We start from the raw sequence: 20,899 nt of genomic DNA, 5'->3' as shown, positions 1-20,899 counted from the left end.
CTGGATATGGGCAGCCACCTGTCCAAAACAACAATTTTCTTAGGTCCCATTAAATAAGTTACTGAAGTGATGACCTGCTGTTGCAAACCCATTTCCCTTCATAGTCAAATATTCTAACTACCCGTAAGAGGCCGCTTGAGGCAAATGTGTAGAAGTCCAACAACGGAATGACCGAGACCTTCGTTAATTTCAATGCTCATTTCTGCGACTAAAGAACGCATATGGCCGACTTTGGAAGCTACTAAGGAACACCAATGGCCGGTATTGCAAGCAACTAAAGAATGCAAATTGTTGGCTTTGCAGGGAATTTGAATGGAGGCAACTGTTGTTTTTACAAGTGACATACATTTTATACTAAAAGACACTGTGCTGATTTTATCGACAACCTCAGGAATGCAATCATCTCTTCTTGTCCCTGTCTTTTTTTTATATCATTGGAACACTTTCCAAAAATATTACGATCACTCACGTGCTGTCTTTATTCACAATCTCAGGAATGGATTTATTTCTTCTTGTCCATGTTTTTTTTTCTTCTTTATATCCTTAAACACTCAATAAAATAATTATGACCACTCATGTGCTGTCTTTATCTACAGTCTCAGGAATGGGGTTATGTTTTCTAGTCCATGTTTCTTTAACCCTAAAACAGTCAGTAAAATAACTGTGTTCACTTATCAGCCCTTCCACTGGCTTCATACTGCAAGATAAGAATGGGTGAAAATCATGGCGCGAATGAAGACACTGACAGAGAAAGCTGTGCTGGCTAAAATCATAATATTGGTAATAAAATGGATCAGTGTGTTAAAGGATAAACAATTGATTGATGTTCATGGAGTAAAATTTGAATTTGTTTTTGTGAATAAATTCATACCTATCACTCACAAAGTTAAAATTAAATGTATACATCAAACGATAGTTTTAATTCTAGAATAAGGTGATTATTATCTTTGCATAAAGTTAAACAAAGGCAAATTTCCTGGACATTCCAGAATCCAAATCAAATATGGTTACAAATTATTAATTTTCAAACAAATTGAGCTCCAATAGTACAACACTTATCTGCAAAATCATAATCTGGTTTTGGATCAGGTACTTTTCAGACGTGGATTTGCTGAACCGTGTACCCAGGTGTTTTCTCATCTTGGGCGGGATTTACTCAGTCATGCAAATATTCGGAATCCTTCTACTCTGTTCCCATCATCGACGGACAAAAAGAAGGTATCAAATTATACTGATTTGTAACACTATGAATATGTTATGATTATGTTACCGAGGGTGATTCAAGTATGGAACTTGAATAATATTTAATCGACAAGTAGTTTATACATACATACATACATACATACATACACACGTATATATACATACATACATACATACATACGTATATATATATATATATATATATATATATATATATATATATATATATATATATATATATACATATATACATACATATACATATACATACATATACATATACATACATATACATATACATATATATAGATATACATATATATAGATATACATATATATATAGATATACATGTATATACATATACATGTATATATATATATATATATATATATATATATATATATATATATATATATATATATATATATATACGTATATATATATGTATATATATATACATATATATATACATGTATATATATATATATATATATATATATATATATATATATATATATATATATATATATATATATATATATATATATATATATATGATTTTCACTCAAGTTGTGATACTGAAGAATTTAACAACGGAACATGTCCAGTTGACTAGCACAGAGTGTCTTCGATCCCTCCGCTCTGTCGAATGCTCAAAAAGCCACCAAGCATGGCCCGTCCTTCCCATTCTGCCGAAGGATTCCTCAACAGCCCCTTATTAGCTGCAAACCCGTTGGTCCCAATGCTTTTGTCGCTCAGCCGAAGAAAACCAGTATCTTCCTCCAATCCAACCCTGAGCTCTATCATTGCATATCCCAAAATATCAGTTCTACGTCCACAATCTCAGCTCAAAAGAACATCTATAATCTTACCTCAATATTCTTCTCTATAGCTGAAGATTGCTCTCGTAAAGTGCACATCTACCTGACCAGATTTTGTGTTCTGTTGTGATATTACTGATCAACATGACTCTATAAGTACCATGCTGAGATGCAATCCACGGCCAGAGAACTGAACGTAATAGATTTTCTCGATGCAAGCACTTTCCTCGTGGAAATCTTTACCATGAATTTCGCAATAGCTCGTGACTGCAGTCGTGAGCTCATATACCACGGATTGACTGTGATCTCGTGCCTTTTTCATCGCTCCAAGGGCGAGTACATTGCCGCGGATGCGGCAGAGAGTGGCTTAAAAATGGATGAGGGTTGTGGTCGTCTCCATGAATTAAGACCTCATATGGATAATAAAGCATCTCTTGAATTTACTCCTGCTCAAGCTTAAGGTACTTTTTGAAAGTGCCGACAGCATCCTTGGCGCCATATAACACCAGTAGTGAATGGGGGCACCCTAGGGACAATGGGACTTACCATTAAAAACAGGGTCCCGGCACTCTGGGGACTATGTAAATTTAACATGGGGAAAACTGGCCCGGCACTCTGGGGACAATGGGAATTAACATGGGAATCTATTTTGGGTCAGTCTAGGGACAAGGGAAATTTAGCATGGGAGAAAAAAAACAATTCTAGGGACAAGGGGAATTTAACATGGGATTATTTTTTTGTTTTTTTAAAAAATATAAAAAATAAAAAAGGGTAGGCAATTGAAAGTCTATCTCTTTTCGAGAGATTGGAGTGGCCCTGAAAAGGGCCTTTGGGTTTCTTCTTCTTCTTCTTCTTCTTCTTCTAACACTTCCACTTCTTCTCACTTTTGTCACTATTCCTGTCTTCTTTTTCTCCTTTTCTGGCATCCAGTCAGGATGGCCTAGAGCTCTAAACTTTTCCTGAACTTTTATCCAATTCTGATTCAGCCTCTCAGACTCTGCCTGTTTCTTTTTGTTTTCCTCATCCTTTCTTTCTTTACTCCATGTCTCCTTTATCTTCTTTACTTTTTCCACCATTACTTTTCTTATTAATTCTTCAGCTTTCTTCAGCTTTTGCAGACCTCTTTTGACAAAGGGCCAATCTAACCATTTCACCATTCCTTCCAAAAGAACCTTACTTCTACAGCATTATCCAAGGCCTCTTTTAACATTCCAATTTTGACATATGCAGGATTAATAAACCCTCTCAACTTCTTCACTTCTTCTTCTATTAACTCCTCTATCTTCTCCCTGGCTACTTTTAGTGTTAGCAAAGTCCAGACTGTTTCTTATCCTCCATTCTCTTTCAATTCTTTCCACTACATATTCACTGTCTATCATCCAATAGTATGTTTCGTTTAAGTTGTTGAACAGGTCAGATACAGCTACCATTTTCTTTCCGTTATTCCGTAGAATGGTGCGAACGACGAACACTGTGGGTTCTTATAGTTAAAGCACGGACGTGATGGAAAACATCCCCTGAAACAAAATTTATATTACCTAGATCATCACTTAAAACGCCCGGACGTGAAGGAAAGCATCCCCTACTTTTCTCGTATTATCTGCTATTCACATACGTGAAGCAACAATAAACAAACCCAAAATCTACCATTTACACATGCAAAGCATTAAAATCAAACCCAAATCTACTATCCACACAAACCAACTTAAGCTCTTACAAAACCCAATAATCTACTATCCACACAAACGTACGTGAGCGCTTACAAACACAAACACATACACTCACACTAGGAAAAAAAGAGTCAGTGTTTATATTCACACTACTCTACATACACACATTGGCAAATAGATTACTATATCTTTTCTAAAGGTTTGGGTAGCTATGAAAAGGGCTTTTTTTAAGAACTCCAGGGCACCTGGTTAATGACGGCACCTTCCAGGCCTGGTACCACACACACATCTCCGACTCCAATCTCCTTTCACTCTTCTTTTGACTGGGAGCGCAGAGGGATGATGATTGGCGTCAGCGCCCCATTCCTCTGTCTCTGGAATATTGTACGACATCCTCTCTCCTATTTTCTTTTCCCCCTCTTCCCTCTGTCTTCTCTCCTCCTCTTCCTTCTTTATTCTTCCCTCTTCTACTATGGCCTCTGCTGCCAGTTCATTTAACAGGCGCCTGGCGTATTTCACATGCATCTGGAGTTCAAGAAGTATGCTTATTCTGCTATTCATTGTCTTGTTAATGAATGAACAGGGTAGCTAGACTGCCAAGCGATTTTCAATTTATACTAAAAGTGCGGACGTGAAGGAAAACATCCCCTAAAACAAAATTTATCTTACCTAGATTATAACCAAACAACGCGCGGACCTAAAAGAAACACTCACTCACTTTTTTATACTACCCATTACTATTCTAAAAAAATTTTATTAAACAAATCGTGAGTGCTTACAATGGCACAAACACACACTCACACACACTTTCTAAGCAAGATAAATAATTCATGTGCTTATACACGCACTTCTATTTTTTAACTTATTATAGGCAATCGATTGTTATTTCTTTTCTAGAGATTAGGGTAGCCCTGAAAAGGGCTGTTTTTTTGTGTGCGAATTTGAAGCTAGGGCGATCTTTTATATTCTAAGAATGCGACGTCCTCTGACGATAGACTTTCTGACGATAGGTCTGCTTCTTCGGAAAGAGAAGAAGAACTCTTTGGTGTCGATACGACAATCGACAAAGCCTCTGTCAGGTTCAGGTTGCTGCTGCTGCTGTTCTTGTTGCTGTTGCTGCTCTCTCTGTTGTTTCTGAAGTCTGTACTTCTCTGTCCATTCTTCTTTCTCCCTGTTCACTTCTTCTCTGAAGAGCTCTTCTATCAGGTCTTTAGTGACTTTTAACATTCTCACATTCTCTATTTCTTCTGGCTTCGGTATCGTCTGACCCTATGCAAATTCACGTAGGCTTCGTTTAGCTTAGCTAGTCTGGAGCACATCTTCGTAGGAGAATGAATTGACAATGGATGGTTAGACTGGAGGCTACCCCCGGCTTTAAAGTCAAAGCGCGGATGTGAAGGAAAACATCCCTCAGCGGTTTTCGAGCCGGAACGTTCAATGAGTGTCATGATAGTAAGAAGTCAAAGAGCATGAATCAAGATTCCTATAGCCAAACAAAAGACAAAGGCATTTCTTTTCTTCAAAACAACATTTTTTAATTCAAAATCACTTAACACTAACAAACAACTCTAACATTTTTAACAATAATCCAACAATATAACATCAAACATTTTTTTTCTTCAAATTACAAACATTTTTTTCAACTAACACATTATTTTGGACAGGGTTGACAACGTTGTGAATGAAATTGTGATTTCCACTGTTGGAAGTCATTAGGCCATTGATGGACACTACGTTTCCCAATTTTGAGACAAAAGATAAGCATAATGGTCACAAAACCATTGATCTACTTTCACATCGTTTCTAGAAGAAGAACCAGGATCAAAATGAGTCACTAAATGTTCTAAGGAATAGCCCAGGCTGCGATGATGCAGAAAATACACACAATATTGTCCACACACCAAGGAATCCGTGCCTTGTAATTTCACATTATTGAATCCGGTGGTCTGAGCATTTCTTCTCATAAAGTCAATGATATCGTCTTCCAAAGGGGGCAATCCATACGAATCGAAATATTCCACACATCCTTCTTGAGGAAAGTAGACGGCTACCCAGTGGGTTCCTGGGAGATGACTGTCGTCCGTGTTGATCACATAAGCTAGATGGTCTTGAGGTTTGCGATGAGGGAGTTCATCTTTAGCACAGACGACAGGATTCCAAGAAGCCGTGTACGAACTGTGGTTCAAAAGGTAATAAAGTTCCCAGGTATCCATTTATTTGTGTGGTTTTTTTCTTCACAGGTAATGATAAGTGATCAATTCGATCCTGACTTTTTGCTTGAAAATGTCTGACAAGTAAAAGGCGTTTAGCTCCGACTTCTTACTCTGGTCCAAGAGAGATTCGATGCGATGGCACTCCAGAAACGTTAATGGAGGAGAAGAATGTTTATCCAGGCCTTTATAAGACACGATCAACACGAATTCTATCTCGATGTGATCCCAAGCTTTGTCCAGATATTCGTCCAATTTTTCTTCTTGACTCAACATCAGACATTTGTCGTGTTGAATTTGACTGGGATGATCGTTTAGACATCCATAGCACTCTTCCTTGATCAGTTCTTTCAGTATATCTGCCAGGACTGTAGCAAAACAGGAGACTAAATGGGCTTCTTGTTCTGGCCATCTTGACTTCATCATGATAACTTCTTCGTCTTGTGATTCTTCTTCTTCTTCTTCTTCCACGGTCTCCTCACATTTCATCTTCAAAGTTTCTCCACTAGGTAAAGAGGGATAACAGTCTTCCATAGCTTCTAATAATCTAGAATGACTTCTCTCAAACTGTTGATTTCTATGGTATTGTCAAATTCTGCATACAGGATGACGTTCACTGTTCTCTGGGGGCAGTGCACTCGCAAACTGAATTTCCACACGAATCTGGCAGGAATTTATAGGGTGGAAATGTCCCTCGTCGCTGCCTTGGTCTGGAGTGAAATCAAAAGCCCACAAAGCGTAGCCTCCTACATAATCCTCGTACGTAATACCGTGACTGGTGTTGGTTCCTAACTGACCGGTAGCTTCGTACAGGGACAAGTACGATCTCAAATAATTCTTCGCGGCACCAAAGTTAGGCTCCAAGGGTCGGGTACACAAGGTCTTGCCATCGCGACTGACTTCAATCTTGGACACATTGTAATGTTGAAACTCAAAAGGATTTTCATGGTAGGCTCCGTTGAAGGCTGAATTCTTGACGATACCAAGGATTAAACATTTGGGTAACTGTCCTTGGAACAGATGATCTTCGATCATGGATCGCTGTCCAGCAGGAATGGTGAACGTTTTCACTTCCACTCTTCGTATCGGATACTTGGCGGTCGTTCTGCTCAACGTCTGACTGACGTCGTTTCCCAGTTTAGGTAACACTTCCACACGACGCACGTAGAGTCTGGCTTCTTCGATTTTGGTTTTGTAAGTGGAACCATCAGCAGCCATCAAATGGAAAGCGGCACTGCTGCGATTCAGTCTCAAGCGGATATCCACCCCGTTCAGAAAATACTTTTCTTGTAACCACATGTCTAGATGGAAGCCATCCATCAGTTCTAAACTACGACTTAGATGAATTTTCGTTCGTCGTTCTACAAATCCCGTTGTATTTTGAGCATCCCCAGCAACTGTAATGCTGTTGAACTTAGTCGCTTTGTCAGGTTTCCATACGACGCAAGCATCCAGATGAGTGTTCTTGGCTTCTTTTCCGTACGTCAAGAGATTTTCCAGGTAGGCACGGTAAGGGTAAGTATCCATGCTGCTGCTGACCAGTTTGTTATTCAAGTGCAAGTCCACTTCGCTAAACAAGGAATGCATGAAATTATTGACGGGAGCTACTACATCATCATTGTCTATGTTAGTGTTGGGTGGTTCGATCACTTTCACTTTCAAATGCAGGTAACTGCTATTCAGATCGATGTAATCTTCGGGTTGTCCTTTGATTTCAAACTCGATGGGAGCGGAATCCGTCAAAGAGGAGACGGGATGAAATTCCACCCACTGGGATTCTTGCATCGTCATCATAGTGGGTGGCATGGCAAACAATTCCAGTTCCGACTTGGAACAAGCGCAAGATTCTCGGTGCATCATTTTTTTTAATTTCTCAATAATCGAAAACGTCCAAGTCTCGAACGGTTCTTCTTTTCTTTGCCTTTCTAGCTTAAGACGTGTGAAGTCTGGTGAAAGGGTGTTTTCTTCGTCGTCTCTTTCTGCCTTGTCCTTGCTGAATGCCTGACTCGGTAGCGTGCAGGGCATTTATAGGTGTTACTCGTCGGCTCAAAAGGTCTTTACCCGTTTGCAGCAAGACATTTTTGCCTGCCCTCATGAAGGCTTCTTTGGGATTTTGTTTGTCGATGATGACATTTTGGAGAAATTCTTTGCCTTGTGTCAGTGCGACATCTTTCAAGGTATGCAATCCGCGTGTAACCATCGGTTTCAAGACTGGGGCCACCGAACGAAAGGCTGATTTTAATATATCTCCTAAACCGTGTCCTCGCTGTCGAGCAACCCCTCGGTACACTGGATACATAACTTACAACTCGTGAGAGAACCGTTTTCGAAAATGACTTTTCCTTTGGTGAATGGAATATTTTGTCCCAGATCTCCTTTTATAGCAATGTTGACCGTGTCCAAATAAGACTTACTGACAGGTAAATAGAGAGGATGTACAAATTCGCGGTGAACGTGGTAAGTGTTTCCACTTTCCTCTTCAGCATTCGTGGCAGAATCCACTTTGAAAGGAATGACACGCAGTAACGGCACAGAGGTGTGTCCCACCACGTTGCACTCAACCACATCAGAGTACACAAATATCAAATTCAGTCCTTGGTTCTGTTCTACCGGGGCACGAAATAACTTGCTAAAAGACTCGTTGTCGTAAATGATTGGTAATTCGTTTTTCTTGATCATGGCCATTCTCATGTCCATGTCTCCGCCCAACATGTCAAACAATTCAGGACAAAATAAAATCGACACGATTTTACTCCCGTCAAATTTCATCAAGAAGCGACGAGCTGCTTTGTGGTATTCCATGGTGACACTTTTTTTGAAATTTTCCAAAGCTTTCATAAACACGACATTAAACCTGGAGGCTATGGTGCTCACCAAATGTTGACCACTAAAATAATAGCCTGGGGGAATGAACAAGTCATAGGTGGTGTACTTTTGACTTTTTGTGCCAGAGGTTTTTATGTCATATTTGCCATGGGTATCCAAGCACTGTTGCATTTGCTCGTCATGAACTTCCACATCAAAAAAGCGTTTGATTTGATGAGGAAACTGAATGATCCCTTGTAGTAATTGACATGCTGTCACCGTGAACCATCGTAAGACTTCTCTGAGACTAGCTTCTAAGACATGAGCTCTTATTTGTGGATTTTTTTCTCGACTGATGCCATACAAGGCACGAATCAATTTGACGGGAAGATGCGACTGAAGAGACGTCATGTACAAACTGTGTGAGACGAAAAGTTTCTGAGGTTTTTATAGATGTTTTTGTTGAGTGAAATTAAGTCGAGGACGGAGACGTGTACACGACAGGCCCTCCGTCTTGGCATCAGTGGTGAAACAAGTGGGTACGAAATCGCAAATCATCGGGGGTTGTAGGTTTCAAATCGACGAGTAAATAAGCGTGTGGAGTTTGAGTGGCATCGTCGTACTCCTGAGTCAGCCAAGGCGTTCCTAAGTGTTTGGCTAAGACTTACACTTGCGATTTATCTCGAGGGCTTTTAAACAAGACCACGTCATGCGCATTGAGACTGATGGTGCGATGGGCTTTACTTTGTTGAAACAAATTTTGGGTGATGTAAACGACACTGGCATTACGGTGATGCCCTTTTCGCGTGAACCACAATTTAATTTCTTCTTCGTCTTCTCCTAACATGTCGTCAAAAATGACCAAATGGGTTTGACGGGAGTCAGAGACGATGCCGTCGTCTTCTTTAGGAATGCCTTCCACAAACACGATGGAATCGCCTTGACTTTCTCGCAAGAGGCTGTACGCCGATTGCCACTCTTTGTAACATCACACGATCCGCTGAGGTGGCCGATCGATCAAATGATGTTTGTGTTCGATCAAACGTTTGACAAATTCGGTTTTGCCTGAACCGCTAGGTCCGGCAATGAGCATGTTAAAGGGATGGCGAAGATACAAAGCCTCCCAACTGGCACGATCTAAGTGTTCGTCGATGACTTTGACAGTGGAGGAAGAGGGAGCAGAGACAGCAGAGGTAGCCATAGTGTTAGGAATGTCACTTGTGACACGAAAACAGACAAGACAAGAGTTTATATACTTTTTTCAGGACACGTTTATTGAATGTTTCAAATATGAACAACACGAAAGACAAAAATACATAAAAGCCAAATAGTTATGTACAGCAATAAAAAACACATCAAAACGATCAAAGTGGAATATAAACAAGTCTCTGTACAACATGTTTTGGGTAACCAAGATGTCCTAGGGACAGTGTGTAATGTTCTTACAGTCTCTACATGAGGTATTGTCACACAAGTGTCCTCCCGGAATGACCTTTCAGGAATGTCCATGACATTCCTGTCCTGAAGCGAGTGGTTGTTCTCGGTGACGGGTTCTTCAGGCACTGTCACTAACACAGGTTGAAAAGTAACTTTTTTCCTTGAACAACTCTTGTGCATACTGGGCCACTTCTTGGGTCCAAGCCTCAAAACCCCCCTTTTTCCAGTCACGAACATCTGTCCAATGGGGGTGTAAGTCACAAGCTACACAGACATCGTCATACACGTCTTCGGTAGCTAAAAGTTGACGAATCATTTCTTCTCGTAGAGGTCGAGAAGTATCCAGATTAAAATATAAGGCTTTGAACAAAAGGAGTCTTTCGTGACCATTTAAGGACATTTGGGTAGTAATTACTGTTCGTAAAGAGTCCACAAGGAATCGGCTGGTAAACGAAATCCCAGAAAACAAGTCACTAAGACACACACTATGCGTCGTCCCAAATTGATTGGATACAGTTCTTGTAATAATTGATGGTAATGATCCACGGTATGAATATGGTCATTGAGTTCCTGCCACGGAATCTGTTCAATCACATGTGATAAAAGTCATGGCATGGCAACCTGTTTTTATACTCTCTTTGTTTCGGAAACAATATACGTACTTTCTAGCCCGAGATCTTCTTTCTCCAGTGGGGAGTCTAAATGCTCCAAACTGCAACCTAAACTTCAAAGTTCGTTTAGAAGTTTCCTCTTCCTCTAAGTAGATTCCACGTAAAATATGTTGGTAATCCTTTAACTTGTCTTCCTCAATGCGTTGCACTATGTGAATCTCGAAGTAACCAAAATTATGAACACGTGGATCATCGGGGGCCTGGAAGTATTGAACAAGGTCTGACCACTTAAACAATTTCTGACGAATCTCTTCTCTTATACCATTCAGGTACCAGTGGTTAAAGATCTGATGACGTAACGGATGCAACTGTTCTTTACGTTTGACTTGTATTTTGACCAGCTCTCGGTAAATGCGTTCTCTCAACTCCACAGGCAAAGTACGAATGTTCTCTTGTAAAGTATCCATGAATAGGTCATACTAAATCCTCTTTCTGACACAAGAAATGTACCGTTTGCACAGAAAAGGTTTTACTTCAGTGTCGAATTTATATCGTTTAATCACTAATTTACACATTACAATTCGTTCAGAAGTTTCCTCTTTCACTAAGTTGACATTGCTTAAAAGATGTTGGTAATTCGTGAACTCTTCCTCTGGAATTCGATGCAGTAAGCTTACAATGTAGTAGATAGAATCATCAATAGCAAACCAATCCTTTTTAAAACCAGGGGATCGTTGATCAATGTCTGTCCAATGGAACACTTTCAACTGAATCAGTCCTTGTATAGCATTCAGGTACCAGTGGTTCAAACACCGGTGAAGTAACGGATGCAATTGTTCTTTACGTTTCACTTGTATTTTGACCAGTTCTCGGTAAATGCGTTCTTTCAACTCCACAGGCAAAGCACGAATGTTCTCTAGCAAAGCATCCATGAATAGGTCAGTCCGTTCAATTCACGATCTTCTCCTAGAGCAAAAGAAATCCACATAGTGAGTAATTTCTGACCACTGCCACTCAGGGTAACGTCCAAGAATCTCACTGAACTCTTTTAATGAAAACTGTCTAGAGTAATATAATAGGATGAATGCACCCTTGACCCAGAGAAATCTAACACACTGATTGACTATTTTCACTTTCCTCTTGTGAATTTCTTGACATAAAAGTTCTACAGTCACCCATTGAGATTTCACTCTGGCAAGCCCCTGCCAAACTTCCTTGTAATCTTCTCTTGCAGTTCTTTAGGTAATGATTCAATATCATTTTTGAAATGGAGTTTAAATACTTGCCTCGGTGATGTCCAACATTTGACTTCTAGCCAATCTGGTTTCATCTTTTTCAACGACATGGTAAGTTACTTTAATGTCTCGGTCCCACTAAGGGTAAGTAAAGACAATTCGGTGACCAACGAGCATGTTCTAGGTGGGCCGAATCTTGTGGTTCCCAGTGGTGGAGTGACACACCGCAACTGAAGCACTTGACTCTATCCCCTTCGCCCAAGTAGAAAAATCCGGCTCTGGCTAATTCTTCAATGGTCGGTCCTCCCAGATACTTAGGCCATTTTCCTTTGAACGATCTTAACGATTTTCAAAGTTGCAGTATTCCGACAAACGCACAGGAAACGAATATTCGTCTTTCACAGGCTCGTTTCGATGAGGGTTGGGTGACATGGACAGGAGTTTGCTCAGGGCTGGATGACATCCGTAGGGAGGTAGACGTGAAGGTGGACATCCACATTTAAAACGAAACCCAGTAAAGTGTACAAGAGGACGAGCGGCATCGCTTTCGCATCCCTCAGGTTTGACACGCACAGCATCACTTTCCATGATAGGGGTAGTGAGAACAAAGTTCCCATGATGCTTTACGGAATCGCTAAGGTCACAACGTACAGCATCGTTCCCATCGCAAGGCTTGCACTCGCATTCCACTTCAGAGACCCCAAACTTGAATTGTGCCCGTCTGAACTTGTTTTGTGTTTCTCTGAAAGTATTCATCTTGTTCGCTTGGTCTTGGTAGTCACAATGAACTATCGATCTTGACCATAGCCCTTTTTATACTAGTCGCAATGCAGTCTCAAGCTTGTACATCGTTCGTTTTTTATGTCTAGTTTTGGAAGGTACCGCCTCTAAGGTACCGTCATAATTGTACCGTAGTGTAATGGGTGGAAAGGCCATATAAAGGTAAGGGCAGTGCGGAGACTATCGAGTATGTTCCAAAATAGCTGAATCTTTATAGATACATAGATCCATTCATAACTTCAGTCCGCAAGCGAAACACTGTACTTCGCATCCCAATCCAGACTCAGGTCCCAAGTAGACAAATCCTGTTCTAGCTAAAACATTCGAAGAAGGTAATCCTTCCCTATCCGTAGGTCATGCTTGAAACGTTTCCAATCAACGGGAACAATCACAATAGTCAGGTAAGAAGACCGGAAAATGGTAGGGTTTGAACTTGGAGTTATCCCTGGATTTCTCACTCGATTCTTGCTGTGGCGAAGTCATACTTCTGGTGGGTGGCTATCCTCTTACAGCCAATGTTTTATACCGACATGTCCATACGGCAAAGTAAAGTGGTTGGGAAGCCGCACTCGCTTCTGGTACACGATTTGATAGACTTTTTCCAAGGGTCGACTGACGATGTGGTGAGTGGGTAAACGTACAATCTTGTTGGGCTGATAGGTGGTCACTTTAAAGTGTTCATCCTCTCTAGACTGCAAGGCTTCTTTCAATACCCCAAAGTTGACCACTCGACTGGTCAGATAATTCAGAGTCAATCCTTTCACTTTACACTTCGTGTGCACTTCTCCTTGTTTGTCCCGATATTCGTAGCCGTAATTTTTAGGACCACCACTGACGAAACTTAAAATGTTGTCGTCGGGGTGCTTGTCTGTCCAGGCTCCTAAACGGTCTCCTTCGATGTCAGGGTGCTGTTGACTCGGGTGATGGATGTAAATGCAACTGTCCGTGTCAAAGTACAGGACACGTTCCCCTAATAGTTCTAAAGCTTCGTACAATTTTAAGCGAGCATAAGCTGTCATGTAAGCCGCAATGATGACATTTCCAAAGGGATTGGCTTCTACAAAGTCCAGATCTTCTTCGTAATTGACTAAGATCAAATTTTCGCGAACGACGTCCACTTGTTTCATGAATTTGGTTTTGTCGTGAATCATCTGGAAGTAGCGGGAAGGTTCTGTCAAATACTCCGTCTTGGGTAAACACGGTCGTTGTGTCATTTTTCCCCACAAGCAATTTAACATCACTTTGGCAAACGATCGCTAGCCTTCGTTTTTCTCGATGTGATCTAAAGAGATGCCTTCTTGTGCCCAGTATTTCTCTTTGAGTTGTATTTGGTCTTCGGGAGTGTGACACCAGGACGGATAGCCGCTGGCTTCTTGCTTTAGTTTCAAAAAGGCATTCACGTAGTCTGCGAAAATGCCTTTCTGCGTGGGGTCACCCTTGTGGTATTGTTCTGTCTTGGGAAAGTGGCAAATTTCGTACACTTCTAACAGTTGGTATCCCATGTCCAGAGCTTTGAACAATTCTACGCACACCCACGTCCCCGTCAAAGCCCGTTCTTCCTGGGTGTGCTGACAATGTTGGTCCTGGTTGCAGGTTTCGGCACAAGTACGGCACAAGGAAACATCAGTTTGTCTTGGCAATGGTGAGCTAAGACGGGATGGTATAGGTTCGTGGGAGGCAAAACTTTGCACTTGATCAAGCCTTCGTATTGTCGAATGTTTTTCAAGTCGATGCTTGGTACAGCAAACAGGTGGCATTGGTCCTTCCTCCGTACAAACTATCCCTCGGGTTCAGCGGGTCCATGAACTGGTAGCTTTCCACGAGACGTTTAAACTCGGGATCGGTTTTCAAACGGTGATCGTACTCGTGTTTTCCACATTTCCACCACTTGGTATCCTTCCTGTTCTAACTTTAGGCGTCGCTGACAAGTGGCCTGGTACAAGTCTTCCATGGTTCGTTGTAAAAGCTGATTTTTAGTGCCACGGTCAGGGTAACAGACGGGGCATCCGTGAAATAAGCAACCGTTAAACTCGTTCACGATCTTGGGGTTTTCTAAGTCCCAGCCACCGACCGAATGCGTTCCGATGGTCTTTTCGCCCCCTCCGTTGCAGGCATGCTGAATCCACTTGTCTTCCTTGTCGCACAAGTAATGTAACCAGCGTAGGGCTTTGACCGAGTATTGACGTTTGACATAGTTGGTCGTTTGAGGACTGATGACAGCCACGATGTTTTCAGGCATGAATCGTTGGCGGTACACTAAGGAACACGCTTTGGCAATGGTGCAAGCTTCTTTCAAAGGATCGACCCCTCCGTGTTCCATGAACAGTTCTCGAAATTTTCCACAGCAACGCCGTAAAATGTCCACGTCGGAACGACAATACTTTAGCATTTCTTCCTGAAAGTCGAAAGGGTCCGAGGCGTGAGCCTGGTACCAAGCGTAGAAAGCTTCTCGTTGTTCGGTACGCATGTTGTCAGGGTCGTAATAGTGAGCCTCAGGCAAATGAGGTAGAACGGTGTGTTGATTGGCTTCCGTATTGAAAAAGTGTGGAAAGTACCCTTTAGCCATTCCTGTCATTTCAAGCGTTTTAGGCATTGGACTCAAAGGCATGGCCAAATTGCTCATCGAATCTTTAAACTGCACTTGTCCCACTTGCATGAAAATGATTTTGGCTCCGTTCAAAATCACTTTAGGACGGTCGGTGCCATGTTCTGTATAGTACCTCAAAAGAAACTGTCCATCGTATCCGGAGAAATTGTGAGCCATCACCGTGGCATGACGATGACAATCTCGGTAACGTTCGATGTCCTCTTGGCTCCACGTCTTGTCGATGGGGTCAAAGACCCATTGTGCGAAATCGGCTAGCGTGTTCGGTCCCCGAAAGATTTTTTCACGTCCTCCGGGAATCTTGCTGCTTCTTCTCCTTCTTGTTTTTTTCTTACCTCTTCTTCTTGCTGTTGTTGCTGTGGTAGAAAAGCTCGTTCCGCTTCCTTTTGCTGTTGTATAAATTTCTCCAATTCTTTCTATCTCTGTCTAAAATTCTCCACGTGCGGTAATGAAGGTGACGAAGGTTCCGGAACAAATTCTTGCGAGGTAAGAAAATCCACAAAATCCCAATTCACCTCTTCTGAAAGTAAGTCCGGGTTCCCTTGGGCGGTCTCCACTGCTGGTGCACCCCAATTGATCGTTTTCTGAGTTTCCGTCATGTTGAAAAACTGTCGCATGAATTGACTGCGCACAGGCGCTAGCGAATCTATATAGACCACGTGACGTCACAGACTGCTCTCTTCGGATTGGATGCGGGCTGACTGACTTATGTAACGCGTGTTTGGATTGGTCAACGAACTCAATCCGTTTCAATCCTTCCTCTTCCTATAAATAAGTGCAGTTCACTGCATTCCTTCACTTGTTCTCGGCGCCTCAACATGTGGACCGATGTGTAATCTTCTACGCTTGTGTCAACGATGTTGTTCAGGACGGACATACCGATGTATGTCCGATCCGAGTGGAAAGTTGTCCATAGGACCGCCACAAGCCTATGGATACGTAGGATTTACGAGGAGAGGCAAGGATGCCTCAAAAGAGTTTTAGTCTATGGACCTACCATTAGACGAAGCCTAAGACGAAGAAGATGTTGCAGATGTCCTTTATGTTAAGACCATATTAACATAAACCCAAAGGCCCTTTTCAGGGCCACTCCAATCTCTCGAAAAGAGATAGACTTTCAGTTGCCTACCCTTCTTTTTTTATTTTAAAAAAAAAACAAAAAAAAAATCCCACGTTAAATTCCCCTTGTCCCTAGAATTGCTTTTTTTCTCCCATGTTATATTTCCCTTGTCCCTAGACTGACCCAAAATAGATTCCCATGTTAATTCCCATTGTCACAAGACTGCCCGGCCAGTTTTCCCCATGTTAAATTTACATAGTCCCCAGAGTGCCGGGACCCTGTTTTTAATGGTAAGTCCCATTGTCCCTAGGGTGCCCCCATTCACTACTAACACCAGTTTACTGGAGACTCTGCCTCAGCTGACGACTTAGTAGCAGAGGCTTCACATGACCTGGCCATCGATTTTCAGCGTGCAACTTTAATCCGGATAGCCCAATTATTCATTCAGCAGCCCCACTGACACGTTATATTCATATAAATCGCCATATATGATATGCGGGACGCGCATCGGTCAGTGCAGATTCTAAAAATTGGATAATCGTTCCTGTCTCCCGTAAGGTTTATCGCCTATACCTACCAGTTATTGGAAAGGTCATCCATTTGGTCGGTCCGTGACACATTGGAAAGGTCTTCCATTTGGTCGGTCCGTGGCACATTGTTCTTTCTGTGAGGTCTGATCATCTGGCTAAGGCTTTTAATCGAGACATGGTGTCTCTTTTCCTAACTTATTATCCGTGTTTCACAAGTGCGCAATAACATACTTACCGAACGTTGCCTTCGTTTTGAGACTCATTAATGCATGGAGGTTAAGGACCATTGTTTTCAGTCAAAGAAAATAACCGCGATTTCCAATTCGTTTCGCTCAGACTTGTTAATGTCACTTATCTTCAAGGGAAAGTTGATACAGGCAAAGTCGGGCTTGGTTATTTTTTGTTGTAACTTTGATGGATGATCAGTTTCCGACCACGGAAAACAGTGGCTGTTCTTTTTCTTCTCATTAATGTTACAGCAATTATGGTATTCATTTTTGTCTTAGAATGCAGCTCCCACTCTCGCATGTAGCCTTCAATGTGACTTAAATGGTGGTATTAACTGGTGCAACGAGCTGCTCAATCTAATCATTACGCATGTAGCTGTGGAAGTATTCTGGAAAAGGCATTCAATTTAATGGTGTCTGGTTTTGTCACATACATTTTCCAGGACTGGTATAGCTTTCTCAGCTGTCTCATCAACACCAGGCTAAACCTCTACCCATCTAGGTAATTAAGTTCCTTATGGACGGTTATTCGTCGCTAGACTCCATAGTTTTAAGAAGTATTGAAGTGTCGGCTTTGATTGTCCGAAAAAACCTGCGCAATCCCCACTCACACTTGGTCAAGAAAAAAATTAAAATACTCCAAGGACCACCCTCTCCCCCCACCGGCAATGTTGTCCTAGGAAATTACCCCCAACCCACCCCGATTAAACCCCAGGAGAATAAATCACAGGATTAAATAGCCCTAGACAGCAATATTCCAGAGGTTATAGCAACTGTTCTAAAATGATATATTGTCTATTCAGTATACAAACAAAACGATATATTCGCACTATGTTAAACAAATGGACAATTATTCCAAAAAAATACAGTCTGCTGACGTTCAATATGAAAAGTTTAAATGTTTAAGGTAATCGAAAGTCTTCAAACATTTTAAATACGTGTGATTTCGTTCCGTACAGACACGATGAATACATTGTCAACATATTTGCTCCGACATAAAACATTTAGTAAGAAATGTGTGCGCTATTCCTGTTAAGTAATATAGAACCTGTTCGTATATTCTTGAACCAAAAAATACAACAACAAGAAAACCCCAACAATAATTGCATTGTAAACAGCAGAATGCTTTTTTCGAAGGCCCCTTTGGTTTCAGTTGTACAACGGAAAACCATTTCCAGAAACTGGAATACAATCATTTCTAAATATAGGAATGAGAGCAACTAACATTAGTTTGGAAATGCCTATGCAAGTCCTAAACAGCGTTATCGGTGCGTGGAAGATCAGAGATAGATCGAACAAGATTCGCTTTCATATAGCAGGAGTATTACTGTGATCATGAAGATATCCATAAATCTTTGACTTTTGATTTTACTTTAAATGCTAAGTATATTTGACAAGGCTGCTGACAGATCTTTTAAAGGAAAACCACGCAACACAATATTTATTCCATCTTTAGTTGATGAACGTCCTCCATGGCTGTATAAAAAGTGACCAGAAAATTTCACTGCTTGGTAATAGCGAGCGTTTCAATGTATCTATGGTAGTAAACCGTGCTCATTCAATTAATTAAATTAAATTCTGGTAAATGAAATGCTTATTTTCTATGAATGACGTCTGCAGTTGCTAGTATGACCAGTTAATCCATATCCCGTAACAGCAATTCATTTCTACTCTGGTAATCGGGTTTGACAAGTTAATTAACATTCTTAAGATATTTTTACATAATGGGGGGGGGGGGGGTGTCCAGGGGGTTATTGATGTAGGGAATTATTAACCTTGGGTATTATTGTTCGGAGAATTAAAGTCCTATGGGTGTATTGTCAGTATGCTTTTGTCGTTGTGAGAGTATTATCCTCTTACCGCTTTTCTGGCAGATTGGCGTGATAGAATAGCTGTGCTAGTGCCTAGGTTCACAAAGGCCGGTAACTCCCTACATTGCTTGGTTTCATGTTCTTTTGTCCAGCTGGATTTAAATTTATTATCTGCACATCATTAAAATGTTTTTCTAACAAATCGCCAAATGTGCCCTGTAGACCAGTATTCTCGACATCACTACTTCAGATGTGCCCTGTAAAACAGGCCTCTCCAGATTACGACTTGAGATGTGCCCTGTAGAACAGGCCTCTCGACATCACGACTTGAGATGTGCCTGTAGAACAGGCCTCTCCAGATTACGACTTGATGTTGGAATAGGCCACGCAGATGGAACTATTTATGGGGCTGATAAACAAAGTGGAGCAAGCCCATTTGCACTCTCTTGAAGTATTTCCTAGCACATCTGCTTCTTCTGACGTCATGTATTGCTATATTTCCCGCACATCGAATGCACAGAAGACCCTGAATAAAATCCCAGAAACACGACACGCTATTGACATAATGCTGACTTTCCTTAAAGGTGTCACATGCTTACTAAAACATTTGCAGCACATGGATGGCAGGACAGGTCTGTACTCAGTATCCAAACACACGTATTTTTCGCAACTAGCCTTTTTTGTACGTGTATGCAGCCCTGGAGCTATCAGATATAACAAAGCATAACTGTATCTCTAAATGAAAGAAATGGATACTTTCATAATTTGCGCTTATAATCTTGTATCAGTTTCATATCTGAGAGATTGGAAGGACTGCATCGTGAAAGACCTATTTGGCACCTGCCTCGAAGTGAGTGGGGTTGAGGGATTCGCCTTACACGCAGGCATTTTCCAATCGCCTTCGGACAAGGCTCTTAGCTAGCGCTAGCGCGGATAACCGATGGTCCAAGAAGCGGCTGACAGTTGGCCATCAAACCGAATCCCTCACAGGGTCACCGGGAGTAAGCAAACAACCACTTTTACTACTGCCGTTGGTGTCAACCTATTCTCCTCAATACAAGCACAAATAATGCAACTTGCCAATCCCATCCCAAGACAAAGATCCAAAAAGGTTTTCACCTTCTCGTACGCACAACCGAGATGTTCTGATTTTAAGTATTAGTCTCCAAGGAGGAGCAACTCATGTCACAAATCATGCTGATGAAATATTATCCACTTTGCTAAAGGCTATATTTCAATTAAAAAAATAGAAAACAAATTCTAAAAAAGCATCAATAAACAAACTAAAACAGATTTATTCTTCAAAAACTGGATGTAAAGTCGACACATAAAGATCGAAAGATGACCACAAAAGATCCATGTCTGTGTTATTATGATGCATATTTTATTTGCATTGTTTGTTAGTTATTCATATTATTTATGCATGATATGCTGTGGGTTATGTAAAACTGTATTTTAGTAGCTGACCTTGTCCAAAATCAGTGACAGTTTTGTAAACAACATTGTTTACCTTTTTCTGACTGAAGGATAAATATATGGATTATTATCTTGGTCTGAGTCAAGGACATTGTGTTTGCCATGCTTTTTATTCTAATGTTGGTAACAGACCTTATAACTAACATTTTATCTTGAAAACGTTTAGAACCTTCTAGAATGAACTTTTCCATTAGGTAATATTTTTGTCTGGAAATGCGAGATGTGACCTAGGTCAGGTAGAGAAGTACAAAATCGTATTTATTGGGAAAATGAATTATTCCTACAATAACATCAGAAGCTCAAATCAGTCTTGTTGTTGTGTCCAGTATTTCATTTGGGCTGGAACTTATTTATAAAATTTATTTTGTCACTGAATTAACAAAGTGCTCATCTAAACTAATATTCATGGAAATGGAG

The 20,899-nt window shown here is 41.0% G+C and overlaps 1 protein-coding gene across 1 annotated transcript in view; it reads left to right on the top strand.

Moving 5' to 3' along the window:
- The window catches only part of LOC149798769 (apicoplast pyruvate carrier 1-like), a 64,226-nt gene that overhangs the window by 4,146 nt on the left and 39,181 nt on the right, over positions 1-20,899 (top strand). Inside the window, exon 3 of the mRNA XM_089957291.1 lies at positions 1,090-1,218. Within this exon, the coding sequence (XP_089813417.1) occupies positions 1,090-1,218 (129 nt within the window). The remainder of the gene's footprint in view (positions 1-1,089; positions 1,219-20,899) is intronic.

The sequence above is a fragment of the Sinohyriopsis cumingii genome, chromosome 5 (genome assembly GCF_028554795.1).
Source record: "Sinohyriopsis cumingii isolate HCF-2022 chromosome 5, ASM2855479v2, whole genome shotgun sequence".
Lineage (NCBI taxonomy): Eukaryota > Metazoa > Mollusca > Bivalvia > Unionida > Unionidae > Sinohyriopsis > Sinohyriopsis cumingii.
This window is presented reverse-complemented; position numbering and strand designations above follow the sequence as displayed.